General features: G+C 36.8%; 2 protein-coding genes across 2 annotated transcripts; one reads left to right on the top strand and one right to left on the bottom strand.

The window, feature by feature from the left end:
* The first annotated feature begins 668 nt into the window (after positions 1-668).
* On the top strand, positions 669-6,711 carry LOC141644315 (uncharacterized). The gene is made up of 10 exons (XM_074453810.1): positions 669-1,129; positions 3,167-3,649; positions 3,841-3,998; positions 4,160-4,243; positions 4,331-4,383; positions 4,646-4,727; positions 5,059-5,166; positions 5,382-5,505; positions 5,608-5,693; positions 6,218-6,711. The coding sequence occupies exons 1-10, from the start codon at positions 751-753 to the stop codon at positions 6,434-6,436; spliced, it is 1,776 nt and encodes a 591-aa protein (XP_074309911.1). The 5' UTR covers positions 669-750; the 3' UTR covers positions 6,437-6,711.
* Positions 6,712-7,076: 365 nt separating this feature from the next.
* LOC141644317 (ribose-phosphate pyrophosphokinase 3, mitochondrial-like) lies at positions 7,077-13,922 on the bottom strand. Its single transcript, XM_074453812.1, has 7 exons — positions 13,512-13,922; positions 10,041-10,356; positions 9,837-9,932; positions 9,658-9,726; positions 8,658-8,786; positions 7,762-7,861; positions 7,077-7,450 (listed from the first exon to the last, which is right to left on the bottom strand). Exons 1-7 carry the CDS (start codon positions 13,871-13,873, stop codon positions 7,317-7,319), a joined length of 1,206 nt encoding a protein of 401 aa, XP_074309913.1. The 5' UTR covers positions 13,874-13,922; the 3' UTR covers positions 7,077-7,316.
* Between the last annotated feature and the right edge of the window lie 3,484 nt (positions 13,923-17,406).

Here is a 17,406-nt window from a genome sequence, read left to right as displayed (position 1 = left end):
AGAGCAAGTATCGTTACCACCCGTGGCTTGTAGAATAATGTCTTGGGTTGAACCCTTCTTGCCTTTATCGTCCCTCTCGGCCTCTCCTGCAGCAATGAACGAACTGAGGGCTTGGCTTTGTGCCAAGCGTACTCACTCCGACGCTCAAGTCAGTAAACTTAAAGGATTAAGCTGTGTTACTTGGCTAGATATATATTGTAGAGAGATAAGGGAGATATTACCAGATGAATACAATATTATTTATTTTTTAGTTTTTATTATTAATAATGTTATGATTTATATTACTAATATATTATTATTATTACTATATTTATTATTATGTTACTATTTTATTTTTTATATATCTTATTAGATTATTATTATATTATACTATTTATTTTATTATTATTATTATTGTTATTAAAATATTTATTATTATTATTATTATTATTGGTATTATTGTTATCATTATCAGTATAATCATTTTATTATTATTTTACTTCAATTTAGTTCAGTTCAGTTCAAATTGACAGCTTTATTAAGTTCAATTTGAATTCATTAAGTTAAAATTCAGTTCAGTTCACACAATTTTAATCCAAAAAAACAGGATCTAACATGTTTTATCTCATAACCAACACGATCATCGCAAGGAAGACCAATCGTGTACATGACCTGACCCTTAGTTGGCCCATAAGGCCATTAGTCATTTCGTTAACTCATTTATCTTCGAGACCAAACTGAACCGCATCCAAAATATTCCCCTCCCAAAACATGAAACTTCTACTTCACGCTGACCATACAGTAACACACCCATTAACCTCACCCAAACCGTCCTCAATACCCACCGTCCGATCAACCATCCACCTCACCACCCTACCAACCTCGCTTAAACTCAACCGTCGGATTAATCGAAGATTCGGACTATCGATAAATGCAGTGACCGTAGATTCGGCTAAACCAGAAAAACTCCGGTTCACTGAAGACGCAACTCGAAACCCGGCTATATCAACCGAATACCGGAAACCGGAGCTCCGGAAACCGAATCAGACTGTTCTAGATGCTCAAGCTAGGGTTTGTACTGGTCCTACTCAAACTAAACCCTTGACCGAAGACCAAGCTTTCAAAGTCTTGGACGTCATCTTGAAATCTGGTATACTCTTTTGAATACCTGTTATATTTTCATCGATTCTTGTTTAAGACCGTCTTAACTTTGGACAGCTCACACAACCGATTAAAATAGTGAAGGAAATGGTTGGAACTTGAGGGAGGTTTAAAACTAAGACGGTTTTAAGCAAGACGTACTGATATTTTGATGCTAGTCACTCCGTCCCGATCAATTAGTTACGGCTGCTTTTAAAAGGTGAAAGTATATTTAAAATTGAAAAGTATAAACGTAAAGAAATGACCGGGACATATATAGACTGAGGGAGTATGTTTTATTTTCTCGTAATCTGGTTTAATACGAGTAACTGCTTTTTGGCAGTTAAGATAGTACAGTACTGAGTACTCTGTCTATTCAATTAGATAGTTTACGTTTGCTTTTGGAGCGGAATTTTCAAGTAAATAGAATTTGGTGGATATTATGTTGGAGTTGGTCTAGAGTAAACCTTTGTACCACATGAAATGACTTAAAATGAGGAGAAATACTTGCGTCCTCCCTACACCCAAGTATTTAATTCCCATTTTGGCCCTCCTTCTTTGGGTGTAGGGAGGACGTCCTCCCGGAGGATGCAAATATTTCCTAAAATGAGATGCAGGAGTTATTATAAGAACGGTCCTATTTGAGAATTATGATTATTTTTGTAATTGAATTACTATTGCACCATTGAAATTAATGTAGGGCTACTTGCTTACATGAGTTGGTCGAGGGCGAAATTTTCGTTTACATTGTCAAAACTAGGTTAAGGTGTTGCTTTGTGACCGTGAATTCACGGGTTCAAGTCCTTGGAGCGGCCTCTTGCCAAAATGGCAAGGGAAGGCTTGCCCCAATTACACCCTTGTGGTGGGACCCTTCCCCCGACCCTCGCCTAGTGGGGACGCCATCGTGCACCGGGCTGCCCTTTATTGTCAAAACTAGGTTAAAGAAGAAATATAAGCAATCTATTGGAAGACTTTATTAAAAGAAAAATGTAAATCCGGTTGGAATGGAGGGTAATGGGAATAGTGTTCCATTGTAGAGGACTATCACGTCATTGGTTTTGCCTTTAGTCAATTGTAAAGTGTCATGTTATGAATGTGTTCTATTGCGTTTACCTATATTCTCGCATGAGTCGGAAATGAGGATTGTTGTAGGGAGCTTGTGTAGAGTATTGGTGTTTTCGAGGAACTTTGCAGCAGGACGTGCCGGCAGCTTTTTGAGGGGTATATGATATTGTGATTGCTAGATTGAATATCTTTGGTCATAGCATTGATATGATTGTCTAGACTGTGTAAAATACGTGGAGTGTAAGTCTGTATACTTAATCGAGTTCACTGGATGCTGCTAATTTGGTAACTTTCATGTTGTGAGTATCGCTGATAGTTATGGAAGAAAACACGTAAGAAACATATGCGTGAATAAGAATCCGTGTCTTTCTGATAATGGTGTAAACGCATTGTTTGGAACTTGTTTAGTAATGTCGGAAATTCCCAAATTTCCAACTTCAAAGGAATCAAGCTTACCAAAGAGGAGAATCGAAACCCTCACTCTTCCTCAACCTACCATATATACAACCATTTAGGCCTTTTCCAAATGGTTGTATTAGAGGATAGGAGCGTTCATGTTAGAGATTGAAGATTTATGAGGGTCGATGAAATACTCCATAGTTGCTAAATTTGGAGGCATGGCATTTCTCAGTGAGAGATGTATCTATGCATTCAAGATTAGTCACAGTTTGAAAATGCTGTGAACTGAATTGGTTTAGTTTGTATGAAATTCAGTGGGTTTGTAGTGGCTTAGCAATTGTTTGATCTCACATTTTGAGCATATGGAGTTGAAACCTTAGAATGGTAGGCCTGCTAATTTTTTTTCTTAGAAATGTGATAAGTGTGTGTATACTATTTTTATGTGACTCGGTGGTTCTACCAGATGGCGAATTTAATCATAGCGTGTGCATGATGAACAATATTTTAGATACAATATGATTTCCATTTAAACAGAAGAAAAATGGAATAATCGCCCTTATTTTTTTTTTGTGTGTATTGTCAGTCAAGGGGGAACTTAAAGATGATGATGAGGTCTCCAAAGCTCAACTCGGTGCTTTCTTTGCGGGAATGACTATCAGGGCCAATGCTTTTCCTGAAGCTACTCAGTGGAGCGAAGGGGAAAGGAATGCTATGAGCACTTTCTGGCCAGAGCTTGTTCGTGTACTTCCACCTGATGTACTATTCATAGCTGATCCAGAAGGCTCTATAATGGGAGTGAGCAGTTCTATCGGACCAAATTATACAGGACAGGATTCTAGGGAAACGAGGCTAATAAGTGCTTTACGGGTAGTTCTGGCAGGAGGTCATCTTGGATATGAGGAAGTTAAGGGTGTTCTAAGAGACGTTCTGCCTTCGGAATCCGGGGATAAGGGATCAACATGGGTGAGCGAGTCATTGCTTTCCGCATTTTTGATAGGCCAGCGTATGAACAGAGAAACAGATCCAGAGCTTGAAGCGTATTGTCTTGCATTTGATGATGAAGTTGGTAATGCCCCTAATTTTACACAATGTGTGGCTAATGCCTTTTAGTCATATCACTAATGAGATCATAATGCTCGCTTCTCAGAAAATATAAAGCCTAAATTTTTTAGAGGGTGCCTGATTGAAACCGATTACTGTACTGTACCTCCTGAAACACAATTATTTGATTCCATCGGACTTTTACTGGATCACCAGGTCCCACTCCAGTTGCTGATGTGGAGTCCTTAACCCACTATGGTGAACCTTATGATGGCAACACACGGTATTTCCGAAGCACGTTATTTGTAGCTGCAGTGAGATCTTGTTATGGTGAATCATGCTTGCTTCACGGCGTGGATTGGATGCCACCAAAGGTTGGTTGAATGCGTTTCTTCTGTAGCATTTGAAGCATCTTAAACAAGTGATAATTAGGACATAGGAACCGTGAATTATTGTAGCATGCATTCCTTGTAATGGTATGTCTCATTGGCTTTATTATCATTATTATTTATATTCACATGGTAAATTTTGTTAGGGCGGTGTAACAGAAGAACAAATGCTGCAATACATGGGAGCAAATACAAACTTGACGACATTACAGGCTAAACAGCTTATCGAGGTTTGAAGTTCTACTAAAATAATAACCAATTTTTCGAGTTAACTCTTAACCTACAGTCACCTTTATGTATTTACTTCTTATTCTCAGGATGACAGTGTTGGCTTTTCATATGTAAGTCTACGAGAAGCTCGCCCATCTTTGTAAGTAATATCATCAAAGTGTCTATCTGCAAACAAAGAGAGCTGCCTGTTTTATCCAAGATTAGGGTTGCCAGAATTTGCTTGTCGACTGGCAATCTGCAAATTTTAAAACTCTGATTTATAATCTTAAATATAAAACGAGAACCATCAACAAATAAAGTTTTTTGTTTTATGCAAATTGTTAGTTCGTGAAAACATCCAATTATTTCACCTTACAAACACAGTAACCTGTAAACTCAGGGACAAAACCTTTTTCCTGCAGATATTCCTTGATCGGATTGAGGGAACACATTAAAAAACGGCCACCATTGGCAACATCTGAAAAGGTTCAGCAATTAATCAGGGTAAGGATTTAAGTTCTGCATATTTTTTTATTTTGTCTCTAACTTTCATGGTGTCTTATTAAGCATTTTTCGACACAAAAGGTCGTCCAATTGGGTAACAATGTAACATTGTTTATTAATCTATATGTCTAGTAGATGCTGTAGTCAAGAGTACAGGTCTAAACTGGTTAAGGGTAATAAGATATGGCTGCATGGATTTACCCCTCCAAACCCCTACCAACAACACGGCTTGTGCTTTATTGTCTGTTGCAGTGCATGTAGCATCGTCAAGCTGTAACGCATATTTCACACCAATTAAGATAGCTAAGAGAAAGTGTAATGTGTTGAACAGGCTCGAGGAAAGGAATCAATTGTTGCAGGATTTTATCATGAAGGATATGAAGAACCACTTCTAATGCTTATGAAAAGAAGGGGCATCCATGCTGGGTTAATAGTCAAGGTTAGAAGCTTCAGTTGTTTTCACGCTAATTAGAACCTTTTTTTCTTATTGTTTTCTGTACAGTGTAGATACTAGAAATGAATTTTTCTTTTTTTTGGGAATTCATTACAAGTGTAATTTTTAAGAGTTTTAGTTGGGTCATGTACGGCGTTGTACGCTAGTGCTGCTATTGCGTAATATGGAACATCTCTTCACCATTCTATATCACACTGCAGGGTGAAGAAGGGGCACTATCTATGACGACTAGATTACGGTCGTCAAAATCATCTAAAGGACCTCCAGTCAATTACTGCTCTGGGTTTCGCTCTTCTGTCAGTCCGGCTGCGTTTGGCCTTGATGGTCTGTTATCATTCGCAGCATACTTATATGCTTACCTGTCAAACTCCACGTGTTTATCTTCAGAGTCTTTAATTTGCTGAAGCTTGCTTGATTGTGCTTCAGGTGTAGCACAGGAGAGTTTTCATCTGGAAGTGAATGCTAGTGACTATGGTATTGACCCCACAGATACACCAAGGACTGATAGATCGGTAGGGATTGGTTCTTTAATTTTTTTTTTTCTTATTTACGTAATCGGTTTCATTCTCATTCGTTGCTTCTTACCGAAAAGCTTATGTTCAAGTCATTGAATACATCTCCAGTGTTTGTGTCTTGTGTTTCGAACTCTTTAGTCGGGATTTAGGTAATAGCATATTAATGTACATCATCAAAATAATTAAAAATTGCATTTAAAATAATTTAATGGCTCTCAAGTCTCAATAGGCTCACTCTTTGGAGAAACTAAAGGTCAAAATCGACATTTCTGACTATCAAAGTCCTGGAAACTATATAACTGGGATGCAATATAATGGTTGAATTGCCGAGTACATTCTAATTCTACTGAATGGATCAATTTGGTGAAGAAACTGAATGTTTTTGTTGGATTTGGTAATATTGTGATGCAGTTTTCTTTGACCTTTTCAGTCTTATCAGTTTTGTTACTCTTTCGGTGGAAAGTTGCTTCCACCATTTTCGAAAGTTCACATTGTATATCATGAACTCTTGGCAAGTGCAGGTAGCAAAGAATATAGAGCTGGGTCTAGCAGCTCTTCGTGGAGAGAAGGGACCTGCATATGATAGAATCGTCTTAAATGCTGGAGTGGTCGACCACTTGTTAGGCTGTGATGGTGCCGAAGATATATCTTTGGCTCTAGGCAGAGCTAGAGAAGCCATTGACAGTGGTCAAGCACTGAAGAGACTTCTGAATTACATCAAGATCTCTCACAAAGTGTGAATCCAGTGGACTGCAACGGCGTAATACTTGTTCCTTTTTCCTTTATTATTGATTGTGATTTCTTTTCCTAGTTTTCTTGTTTGCCAGGAACCCAGAATTAGTGCCGTCATGATAGAAGCTATAAGATCCATGTTATCATGTATACCATTTTTGATGTTGTGAAAGTTTGTCGAAGTACATGTACATTTTTGTAAGTTGCCTTGTAAGAAACCATAGCCAGTGAAAAATAATGTAATTGCGGGTAAAAATAATGTAATGGCAAGCGTTTTTGTTGATGATCAGAGTTTTATTTAGGCCTTCATCCGAGGACAACTTTTAAGAATCGGTTCTTTTGGACTGAAACTGTCTGAACTGAACTCAACTTTGGAGCTGAATTGAACTGAAATAAGAGTAATTTGTGAAGAGAAGGGCTGAAATGAATTGAATGAAGCTGAACTGAACTGAATAGAGCTAAACTGAACTGAAATGAGCTGAAATTAAGTCCAAAAAACAGGGCCTAAAGCCCAAGAAATGAATCAACTCCAGCCTCTTTGCACCATTGATTATGTTTCGAGTTGTGATATAGCTACCTTGCTGTCATCATTGCCATTCTATTTGGACCCGAATGTGTTGAAGTTGCTTGTACGGAAATAAAACAATGTTCGTCATAAACTTATCAGCCCTATTATATATAGAATGTAGGGTATTTACAAAATGATACGAGTATACAAGCTGCATCGGTGTTATATTGTTCTTTACGCAATCAGATGGAATTTAGAAGGCTAAGAAAGGGAGATTTAAGTGTAGAATTTAAGCTTATGTGGTCAAGAAATCGGTTCTGAAGTGATAATAATTGGCGGAAAATAATTCGTAGGCCAGAAAAGCTTAGCATGGGATATTGCTAGATCTGAAGAGCAGCGGCAATGGAGCCAGCAAGGCTTATCACTTCAAAAGGTGGCCGGGCTTTCACCTCCTTTACCGTCAAAGGACAAGAATCCGTTATCCAGAAATACGACAGTCCTTCCTCTGGCCGACCTGCAGATACAAAGAAAAACAACTTGAGCATTGTTCATAAAACATTACATGAGAGACTCTATCACTCTAAGACCGACGCTTTAACCCTATAATTATACAAGGATATACACGAGATCCGGTTGGTCTCACTGTCTCTCTCACTCTCATTGAAGTCGATCACTGGATACTGCTTTAAAATGTTCATTGAACTTAACTCCGCCTCTCCTGGATTTCTTCAATAAACAGGAGGAATATAGCATGCCAAAATCGAAAAACTTATAATTACGAGACATTCCGAACAAATGAGACGGTTGAAAATGAAAATAACGTACCGGCGGAATCGGGTTTAAAGCGTTCCCATGATCTGTTTGGGAAGATTCCATGAGTAACATATGCACTGATTTTCGAGGCTCCATGAGCGGCCAACACTTTCTATAAGACAACATAATAAAAGTGTGAAAGGCATGAGTTCCAACAATAGTCGACAGCCCTAGCTATAAGACTATAATAAGGAAGAATCATCAAATGTGTATGAGCAGCACATTTGCCTCGAATGGTCTATGGCCTGGCAAAGGGGTTGAGATGTAACTATGTAAGAAGCCTTAATCCTCCTATGTTTGAAACATGGAGAAACTGTTTTCAGATGACCGATGAAGAAAACTGTTTTGCAAATTGCATCACCGACCTCTACATTACACATATACAACAAGAACAACAACATTACCCAGGTGCCTCAATGGCTCCCGCAAATTGCGGGGTAAGGGGGGGTCGGATGTACGCAGCCTTACCCTTGTATTAGCAACACAAAGAGGCTGTTTCCGAATGACCCAAGATGAAAATTGCGTCGAGAACTCACCTCTACTTCACAAAAGAAAGAAGCGCAGCCACTTTGAGCCATTTTGATTTATTCCATTATAATCCATAACCAAAGAGTAATGAGTCTTTGGCTCCATTGGAAATATGGAAATCTCTACATTACACATATACTGAATCTAAAAGACATGACATTAACACAAACCTAAGACATATATTTACTATATGAAAAACAGCCACACAAAATTAGCGATGAAACCACTAGTAATAAGGAGGCGGTAAAAGGGTAGTACAAGGATAGTGTATATTGTAGAGTACAATAGACTACATAAAGAATCTCATGGAATCAGGGTAACAAAAAAAATTAAGATTTATGAATTAAAGATAATAATGACCAGCTGACCGAGAAATATACCTGGCATTCTATAAGGGTGCCGCCTGATTGCACGAGGTCATCAACAATCACAACATGACGGCCTTTAGGATCACCCTCCTTCAGACGAACTATCCGCTGATCACCTTCACGAACTTTTGCACATACTATCTACATAAGCCATGACACTTTTCAAAAAAAAAATCTACATAAGCCATGTAAGGAATACCAACCATAGATATTACAAAGATTTGTATAAAACCTTTTGACAGGGAAACTTTAACAGGTATCAATGAATTTAACACACACTCAATCTGAAATAAGCGACTCAAGAATAACCCTATTAAAATTGACTCGTGTCTAGTCTATAACAAGTTAACGGTATGTATTGTTTTGGTGAGAAACTTTGACCATACATTTCTCCCAATATAAGTAGACATAATGCAAAATTTGTCAAGTTTGGTTTATCAATATAAGCATCATCTAATTATCATGCTAAAATTGCAACTATAAGGAAAAAACAACACCGTTGGCCCTCGGAGTAAGACGAGGACAATATTAATATGGCAGAGGGAGTTACCAAAAGGAGGCATTTAAACAGCACAAAAATTCAGTCTAACAAAACTTAGTAGAGACGGGCCAATTGGATCATGATTATTACTCATAACTCAGAAGTAGCGTAGGGAACAATATGGTCAGACCTCTATACTATTACAATGCTATTGCATACTCTCCTCCTTCATCTTTCCTCGACTGCTAACTGAGGCCATTCAACTAAGCAAAAGCTTCAATTATATCAAAACATCTAAAGAAATATCTGGCTATCTGATACATCCGCCAGTTTGATATGTATCATAACCCATCTTATGCGAGATTAATTTCCAATCCAACCATCCTCAGATACATGATATAGCACAAATTTTGAAAATTTTGAATATTATAGTATGTATATGGCACTAGCTAAATTTCTTGCGCATGATTAAAGATGTTAAGGACAATATAATACAAGTCCCTAAGGTGGACTGAAGAGTACTATGCTTACCGTGGGGTAATGTTGCAGCAGCTTATGAAATCGTTTCCATGCACCATCGTCCGGGAAAGCAATAGATATCTGAGAAATAAAAAAAAAGGTTGAAATCATATTTTAGCTATGCTAATTCGAACAGCTAAATACATGACACCGGCAAAAATTGTACGGTATGTACTCTAATGAAGCCATACATTGTCAGAATCAGGAAGTTGTTGGAGCCTCTTTTTGAGTAAAGGAATCCCACTCGCAAAGCATGGCAATATATTGTCGCCGAAGTAAAATCTTTCCTAAATACAAAAAGAAATAATATAGGGTTAGTAATCAAAAGACAAATGAACACCTCTTAAGGCCATACGACAGCAAAAACAGTACTGAAAGGTTGTCGGGGTGCAAACCTGCAGCGCATGTATATCAAAGGTCACCAAACTCGTAGGGCCTCCTCTTGAAATTGGAATATGTGACAAAATCCTAGCAAGCGTGAATGCAGTTGCTACATCACCTTCATCTTCCATCCTTTCAGATGTACCAGTAGGGAAAAAGGGGAGCACAAGTGTGAAGGAGGCAACGAAAAGCTTGGGAAGAGCATATATGACTGAGAGTTGTTCAAAAATGACACCAGGAGAGCTGAATGATGCCAAGAAAGCAACATGCTGCCCACGTATACCATGAGCGTTAGATATGAATAGGTTCGGGAACCCATCATCAAAAGTCCTATATTAAGAGAAATACAGATGTCAGACTTCCCCTCACCTACCTAAGATATACAAAACTAAAAAAAGTTTCATCACTGTAAGCAGACAGTATAATAACCATGGTTACCGAATTCGCTATGAATATGTCCATACCAATTCGCGATTCGCTCCTATAGAATGTGTGTTATATGTATTTTTAGTAAGCAACATGATAGAATTCGCTTTTAGCAATTCGCGATTCGCAGGGCACCGAGCGAATTCGGTAACCATGATAATAACTTCATTTGTTACCTAATATTGATGCCTGATGGTGACGTGATAACATGTTCCTTCAAAAATTCTATAAATCAGAGCCGCGCTTAGAGTGAATTGGGTCGCACATTATAGTATTTACTATCCCACTCGCAGTCTCACACCCAGAACCCGACCCAACAGCCATTCTCGTCAGCATAGCAGAATGCTTAGCAGTTAGCACTGCATATCTACTAGTAAAAGAATCTATCAACTAAGAATTAACTACAGAGTACTCGCCAAAACCAAGTGAGGTTTCCGCAAATGCTAATGGTAATTTTTGCGAAAATTCATGACCAGCGGACTAATGATGCAGCCAAATCAGTTTATAAGTCAACATATGCATACATGGATTGATGGAGATGGATGAAAGTAGGTGAAATTATGACCCTCGAGCTAATGCCATGATATCTAACATAACACGAGTATTTAACTGATCCCTCACTCCTCGCACTCACAAATTAGACCACCTGCACCTATACTCATCCGTTTGTTTGAGTTGTTGATCCTATTACACCTTATTCCTTAGCTTATCGCTCTCAATCCAACCATGGCCTTAGCGTGAGAAACTGAATATATCACAACAAGACGCATGGTAGGAATTCAAGACATCACATTTTAAACTACAGATTGCTAGATAAATTGCAGTTACGCCTCTCTCATCATAATCACAAATACATCTTAGGATTTCCATGGCACCTCAGTTACCTCGGACCCTGAACCTTCTTTCAAACACTATTAAGTATCAACTATGCCCCAGTATCACCAAAATCCCACATCACAAAATGTCATTGCATAAATTACAAACCCAACTTTCAAGGAAAATTGGTTCTTTTTATTTCTCTTATTATGTTCTTCGTCATGAACATGGGCACATGGCTCCCCTACTTAGACGCATAATTTTATGCAACTCCTCCATCGACCACCACCTCGCTAACTAACATCCACAAACTCAGTAGCCCACCATACTTGTGAAAGCAAACATTTTGATGGATACCCATCATAAATTTCACAAAAATAATAACCACTTACCCATTCTAACAAGCACATTTTCCCTCCATCATCAACATTATTGAAACCCATCATATATTTCATAAATAATACCAACCCGTCTTATTTTGATATATTTCACTATGTTTTTCCTACAACTCATGGACTTCCTTAGAAATCATCACATAGGTAAGTTCCTATCCAAATCCCCATCATATGTCAAAGACTTCCTCACCGACCTAAGATGGACAAAACTAACAAGAGTTTCATCACTGTGAACTGTAGTTTCTTCAAAACAAATACAAAGCAATATAAGTCAGTATAATAGCCTGATTTGTTACCCTAATATTGACGCCTGGTGGTGACGCGATAACATGTTCCTCCATTAATTCTATGGTGCAGAGTTGTTTTTAGAGTGAATTGGGTCATACATAATATTTTTTGCTCTCACTCTCACTCTCGCTCCCAGAACCCATCCCAACAGCCATTCTCTTCAGCATAGCAGAATGCTTAGTACTGCATATCTACTGAATAGTAGAAAAAACCTATCAACTAAGATTTTAAACATACAGAGTACTTGCCGAAACCAAGTGAGGTTTCCGCAAATGCTAATGGTAATCTTTTGCGAAATTTCATGACCAACGGACTAGTGATCCAGCCGAATCAGTTTATAAGCCTAAAATATGCATATATGCATTCATGGAGATGGATGAAAGTAGAGATGAAAGCAGTGAAATTATAACCCTTGAGGTAATGCCATGATATCTCTCCTCCACAAGCTTAAGTGTTCCATAACCTATCCCCCTCAGCCAAATCATTGGCCATGGCCATAGTGTGAGAAGCTGAATAGATCACAACAAGGCACACAATAAGAATTCACGACATTGCATTTTAAACTACATATTTCTAGATAAATTGCACTTATGCTACTCTCGTCATAACAAATGCATCTTGGAGTTTCCATCGCATTTCAATTACCTTTGCACCTTTAACTTCCTTTCAAACACTATTAACTATGCTCCAAATTCACCAAAATCCCACATCACAAATTGTCATTGAATAAATTACAAACCCATCTTTCATGGAAAGTTGGTTCTTTTTATTTCTCTTATTATGTTCTTCGCCTTTGTACCCAAGTTAAAGGCCTACAAAAGTTCCAATGAACATGGCTCCGCTAGTTCAATGCATAACTTTATACAACTCCTCCTCCACCGACCACCACCACCTCGATAACTAACATCCACAAACTCAGTAATTCCATACAACAATACCCATTCCCCGATTCTAACAAGCACATCTCCTCAATCACCCACATTATTGAACTACTCATCATATATTTCACAAAACTAACACAAACCCATCATATATGATATATTTCTCAATGTTTTTCCCTACAATTTATGGACTTTCCTATAAATCATCACATGGGTATGTTCCTATCCAAATTACCACCATTTATCTCATTAAAACAACCCAAACCCACAAAAAACACACCATCTTTTCACCACAATCATTCACATTACTGAAAGAAAATCACAAAAAGACAGCATCGTTTTACCACAATCATTCACATTATTTAAAAAGTTCACACCATTGAAAATTGTACCCGCATCCTTATGTTAGCAACACAAAGAGGCTATTTCCAAATGATCCGAAATAAAAATGAGGTGAACAACATTACCCAGTGCCTCAAGGGCCCTAATGTTGGCAACACAAAGAGGCTATTTCCGAATATTTTTACCACAATTATTCACATTATATTAAATAATGCAAAAATAAACAACAACAACAACAACAACATTACCGCAGTGTCTCAAGGGCTATGTTATATTAGCAATACAAAGAGGCTATTTCCGAATAACCCGAAATAAAAAAGAGGTAATGCTGCATTACCTCCAAGAGATACTACGAAGTTGAATAGCATCAGATTGAGCAGCAATTCTTTGAGCAAGAGCTTTAGTCTCAGGACAATAAAACAGACAAACTTTTTTAGTATGTTCAACTGATTGTTCAGTTGATGACATCACAGGCAACAACCTAGGAGATGTAGGGATGACGTGGATAGGGTTAATTTGTGACACGTGGTAGTTGATTGTCGTCCAATTTTGTTGGGATTGGGATTCATTTCTGATTTTTAAGGTTGGTTTTGTTGGTGGAGAAAAGGGTTTTAAGGGTTGATTAAATGGAGGAGGAGATGAAAGAAAGGGGTTTTGGAGAGGGTGGTGATTGAGTGTTGGTGGTGTTGCGGTTGCCATTTGGTGGGTGTGGTGGTTTATGGTTTTGTTTTGGTGTTTTTATTAGTTTCTTTAAGAAAAAAACGAGTTAATTAAGTCGGGTCAATTTTGTACGAAGTAATCAAGTAAGGCATTTGGTATGTTTGTATTTTAGTTGAAACTAGTTTTGGAGCCCGTGAAAATCACGGGATCGTTAATAATTTATTATTTTAATCGGCTTAAAGATTATGCAATACAAATGTTTTTCTTAACCAACAAATATTTAAGCGTTAGTTTAATTTCACTTTATTGATTAAATGAATTAGAGTTTTTACACCTGTAATTATAGATGGATAGTGAAAATAATTGCATATTTTATAAAAAAAGTTGCTTAAGGTAACATTTTAAAATTATTGTGTATGTGTTGCAAGTACGAACTAAATTTTCAGTACCTAATAATGGATATACTTGTATATTATAATAATTTTATATTCTCTCAATTTCAATGGATTTTATACTTTTAAAAAATTTCTGTCATATTTAAAAATATGTAGAATGCCCTGTAACACCAAATAAGTAAAAAGTTTGTGTCACAGATTATTTTCGCGTACAATAGATTTATGGAAAATAGTAAGAGAGTGAAGTAAGAGAGTATAACTTTAGAATTTCGAACAATTATTGGTAAAAATGAGCAAAATTAGTTATGCATCTTATGAATGACACACATAACAAATATTTAGTCTATACAATATGTCACATAGGCGCTTCCACTTTGTTCAACCAAAAATATAAATAACTAAACATTCTTATACATTGTAAAAATAATTAGCTACAACTTAAAAATATCTCCTTAAACTATATTGGCAAAAATGTCTAAGCTTATTGACTTACTCGTATAATCTTTTACACACTTTGAGTTATTTGATTTGTGACTAATTGAAGTCTTAACAAAAAAAAATTAAAGAAAAAAAGGTGTTACGTGCAACATTAGTGCAACAAAGATAAACTGGGTAGAATTCACAAACTTTTGACAAAAAATCTTCCAAGAATTGGTGGATGTAATGTCTTATGTGGCTTCATTGAGATTTATACTACTATATGTAATTATACATACTACATAGTATAAAAGGAGTACCTGTCAAAAAATAAAAAGTCAATCAAACTATAATAATGAAATGTAAATCAAACAATTAATTTAATTCTATAGAATGAGCTACAATTAAATAAGAATATAAAATATATTGTAGCTACGTAAAGTTGTTATAAAGTCAAGTTGAAATGATTAATTCAATTAGGATTTTATGTGAATCAAATAATTTTGAATTGAGTGTGGAAGCTTAAAGATGAAAAATCTTCAAAATAAAATCTCAAAAGTGTTTAAGGTAGAGAAGTCGAAACATTGTGGTAATGCAAATGATGATAATTGTAGACAAAAATATGACAATGTGTATAGGTAGTATAAATGAGGAGAGGGAAGCCAAAAAAATCAACTAAGAAAGGATTTAGTTGTCAAATTAGTAGAGTAAATTAATTATTAATTATTAATAGCTATAAAGATGAGAGGAAACTAAAAAGTTTATTGACATTTATATTCTTTTGTACAACATAAATATTATTTTTATTTTCACTAATTATATGCATGTGACACATCACAATTCAAGATGACTTTTGATAGGAGACATTACTTAGTGAAATGCTTAGTTTTATCTTTTTAAAATATTGTATAGATTTTCCGTGAAAATCACGTGACTTTTCTAGCTCGTCATTAATAATTATTTGCTCACGTAATTTTTTTTTATTTTCTTATAGTGTCTTGATACTTACATCATTCTTTATTGTTTATTTGTTATTCCATCATGTTTATATTATTCTTATTTGTTATCTATAGCCAAATGATATTATATTTATTCGACATTTAAATGATATTTTTCTAGTTTATAACTTTATTAAAATGATGATATCATAAAAATAGTAACATCAACCATAGTTATATTTTATGTTTGAAAATAATAATTATATTGAAAAATTAAACTATTCTTCACTCATTTTCACTTAACCGTTGTAACATTTAATCAAATAAAAAAAATTAAATGAGATGGATATAATAGATCGAGATAAAAAAAACATCGATATTACAGCAATATTCTCACTTCAAAAATTCAAAAATAAAAAAATATGTTACTATTTGATAGTCAAAGTACGAGCAAAATATAAATTTTATTCAATACATATGTAATATGTTGTTAATCCCAACAAATTAACTACACATTACTAATTAATGAATACATTAAAAAAAAATCCAAAACATTACATTGTTCTTAAGAATGTGTGAGACCAAAAAGTTAAGGGTACAATTTGGTCAAGCTAGAGTTTCATTCACCAAAGTTGGACATTCTTTCGCCACAATGGATGGTGATATATATTCGATCATCGGTCATCAATAATCTCAAGTGTCATCATCAACATTCGACAACACCAAAAACGAACAATACGATATAAATGCTTGTTAATTATACATTCTCTTTTCTTCTATTTTTCTCTTATCTCTTCTGATGGGGCATATTCTGCACCGCTGACCAAGTCAACATATTGAACGAGGTCAAAGATATCCACAGCAAGTCAACGACTTAGACCGCCTAGCCGATGCAGCCCATCGTCCGCTGCTAGCCAGGGTATCGGCATGGCAACCCGCCAAATGGGGCACATATCCGCGTACTCACATCCAAGACCCTCGGCCCGCTGCCGTAGGTCCATCGGCCGAGGGTAGAACGGTCTTTCCACCGATCGACCACTTGGCCACTTGGTCACTACGTGACAAAAGGTGAAAGCCTATATATACTCCTCAACCTTCATTGAGGAAAGGATCCCACAACTTAACCTAAATACACTATTCATCTGGTAATATCTCCCTCATCTCTCTACAATACATACCTAGCCAAGCAACACAACTTAATCCTTTGAGTTTACTGACTTGAGCGTCGGAGTGAGTACGCTTGGCACAAAGCCAAGCCCTCGCCTCGTTCATTGTTGCAGGAGAGGCCGAGAGGAACGATAAGGACAAGAAGAATCCAACCAAAGACATTACTTTACAAGCCACGGGTGGTAACGATACTTGCTCGAATTACACCCGGAACAATTGGCGCCGCCGTCGTGGGAAACGACACTAGAAGCTAGTCACATTCATTCCCAAAAAAAAAAAAAAAAAAAAAAAAAAAAAAAAAAAAAAAAAACCCAACAAGAACCCACCCAAAAAGCTAAGAAAATGTCGAAACAACAAGATGCGATCAGAATCGACGAAACCGCATTTTACCAAGATGATACTTTCAACAATTCCGAGTCATACAGCCCGCCACCGGCGTGTAATCCAACCGGAGTTCGGATGCCACCAATACCCGACACGCCGCGCCAAATAACCAGTCACCATCATGGGACGTATGGTTGACATAGCAAAGCTGAAAATGCTCCTGGACCTAATTAGTAATACGCCCGCTCACACTGTCACGCCGACAAGAGCGGCGGAAACTGTCCGGGAGACCAGGGCCCAAAATGTGACTCCGAAAAATTTGAACGGAGCA

The sequence above is a fragment of the Silene latifolia genome, chromosome 2, assembly GCF_048544455.1.
Source record: "Silene latifolia isolate original U9 population chromosome 2, ASM4854445v1, whole genome shotgun sequence".
NCBI lineage: Eukaryota > Viridiplantae > Streptophyta > Magnoliopsida > Caryophyllales > Caryophyllaceae > Silene > Silene latifolia.
Note: the sequence above shows the minus strand (reverse complement) of the source record. Positions and strands in the feature narration are given on the sequence as shown.

Bases quoted from the DNA above. Each gene is read 5' to 3' on its own strand.
- LOC141644317 (XM_074453812.1), bottom strand. From the start codon at position 13,873: ATGGCAACCGCAACACCACCAACACTCAATCACCACCCTCTCCAAAAC. The intron at 10,357-13,511 runs GTAATGCAGCAT...CTCTTAATATAG, and splicing joins CTTCGTAGTATCTCTTGGAG to GACTTTTGATGATGGGTTCC. The intron at 8,787-9,657 runs GTAAGCATAGTA...TGGCTTATGTAG, and splicing joins TGCTGCAACATTACCCCACG to ATAGTATGTGCAAAAGTTCG.
- LOC141644315 (XM_074453810.1), top strand. From the start codon at position 751: ATGAAACTTCTACTTCACGCTGACCATACAGTAACACACCCATTAACC. The intron at 5,167-5,381 runs GTTAGAAGCTTC...ATCACACTGCAG, and splicing joins ATGCTGGGTTAATAGTCAAG to GGTGAAGAAGGGGCACTATC. The intron at 5,694-6,217 runs GTAGGGATTGGT...TGGCAAGTGCAG, and splicing joins CACCAAGGACTGATAGATCG to GTAGCAAAGAATATAGAGCT.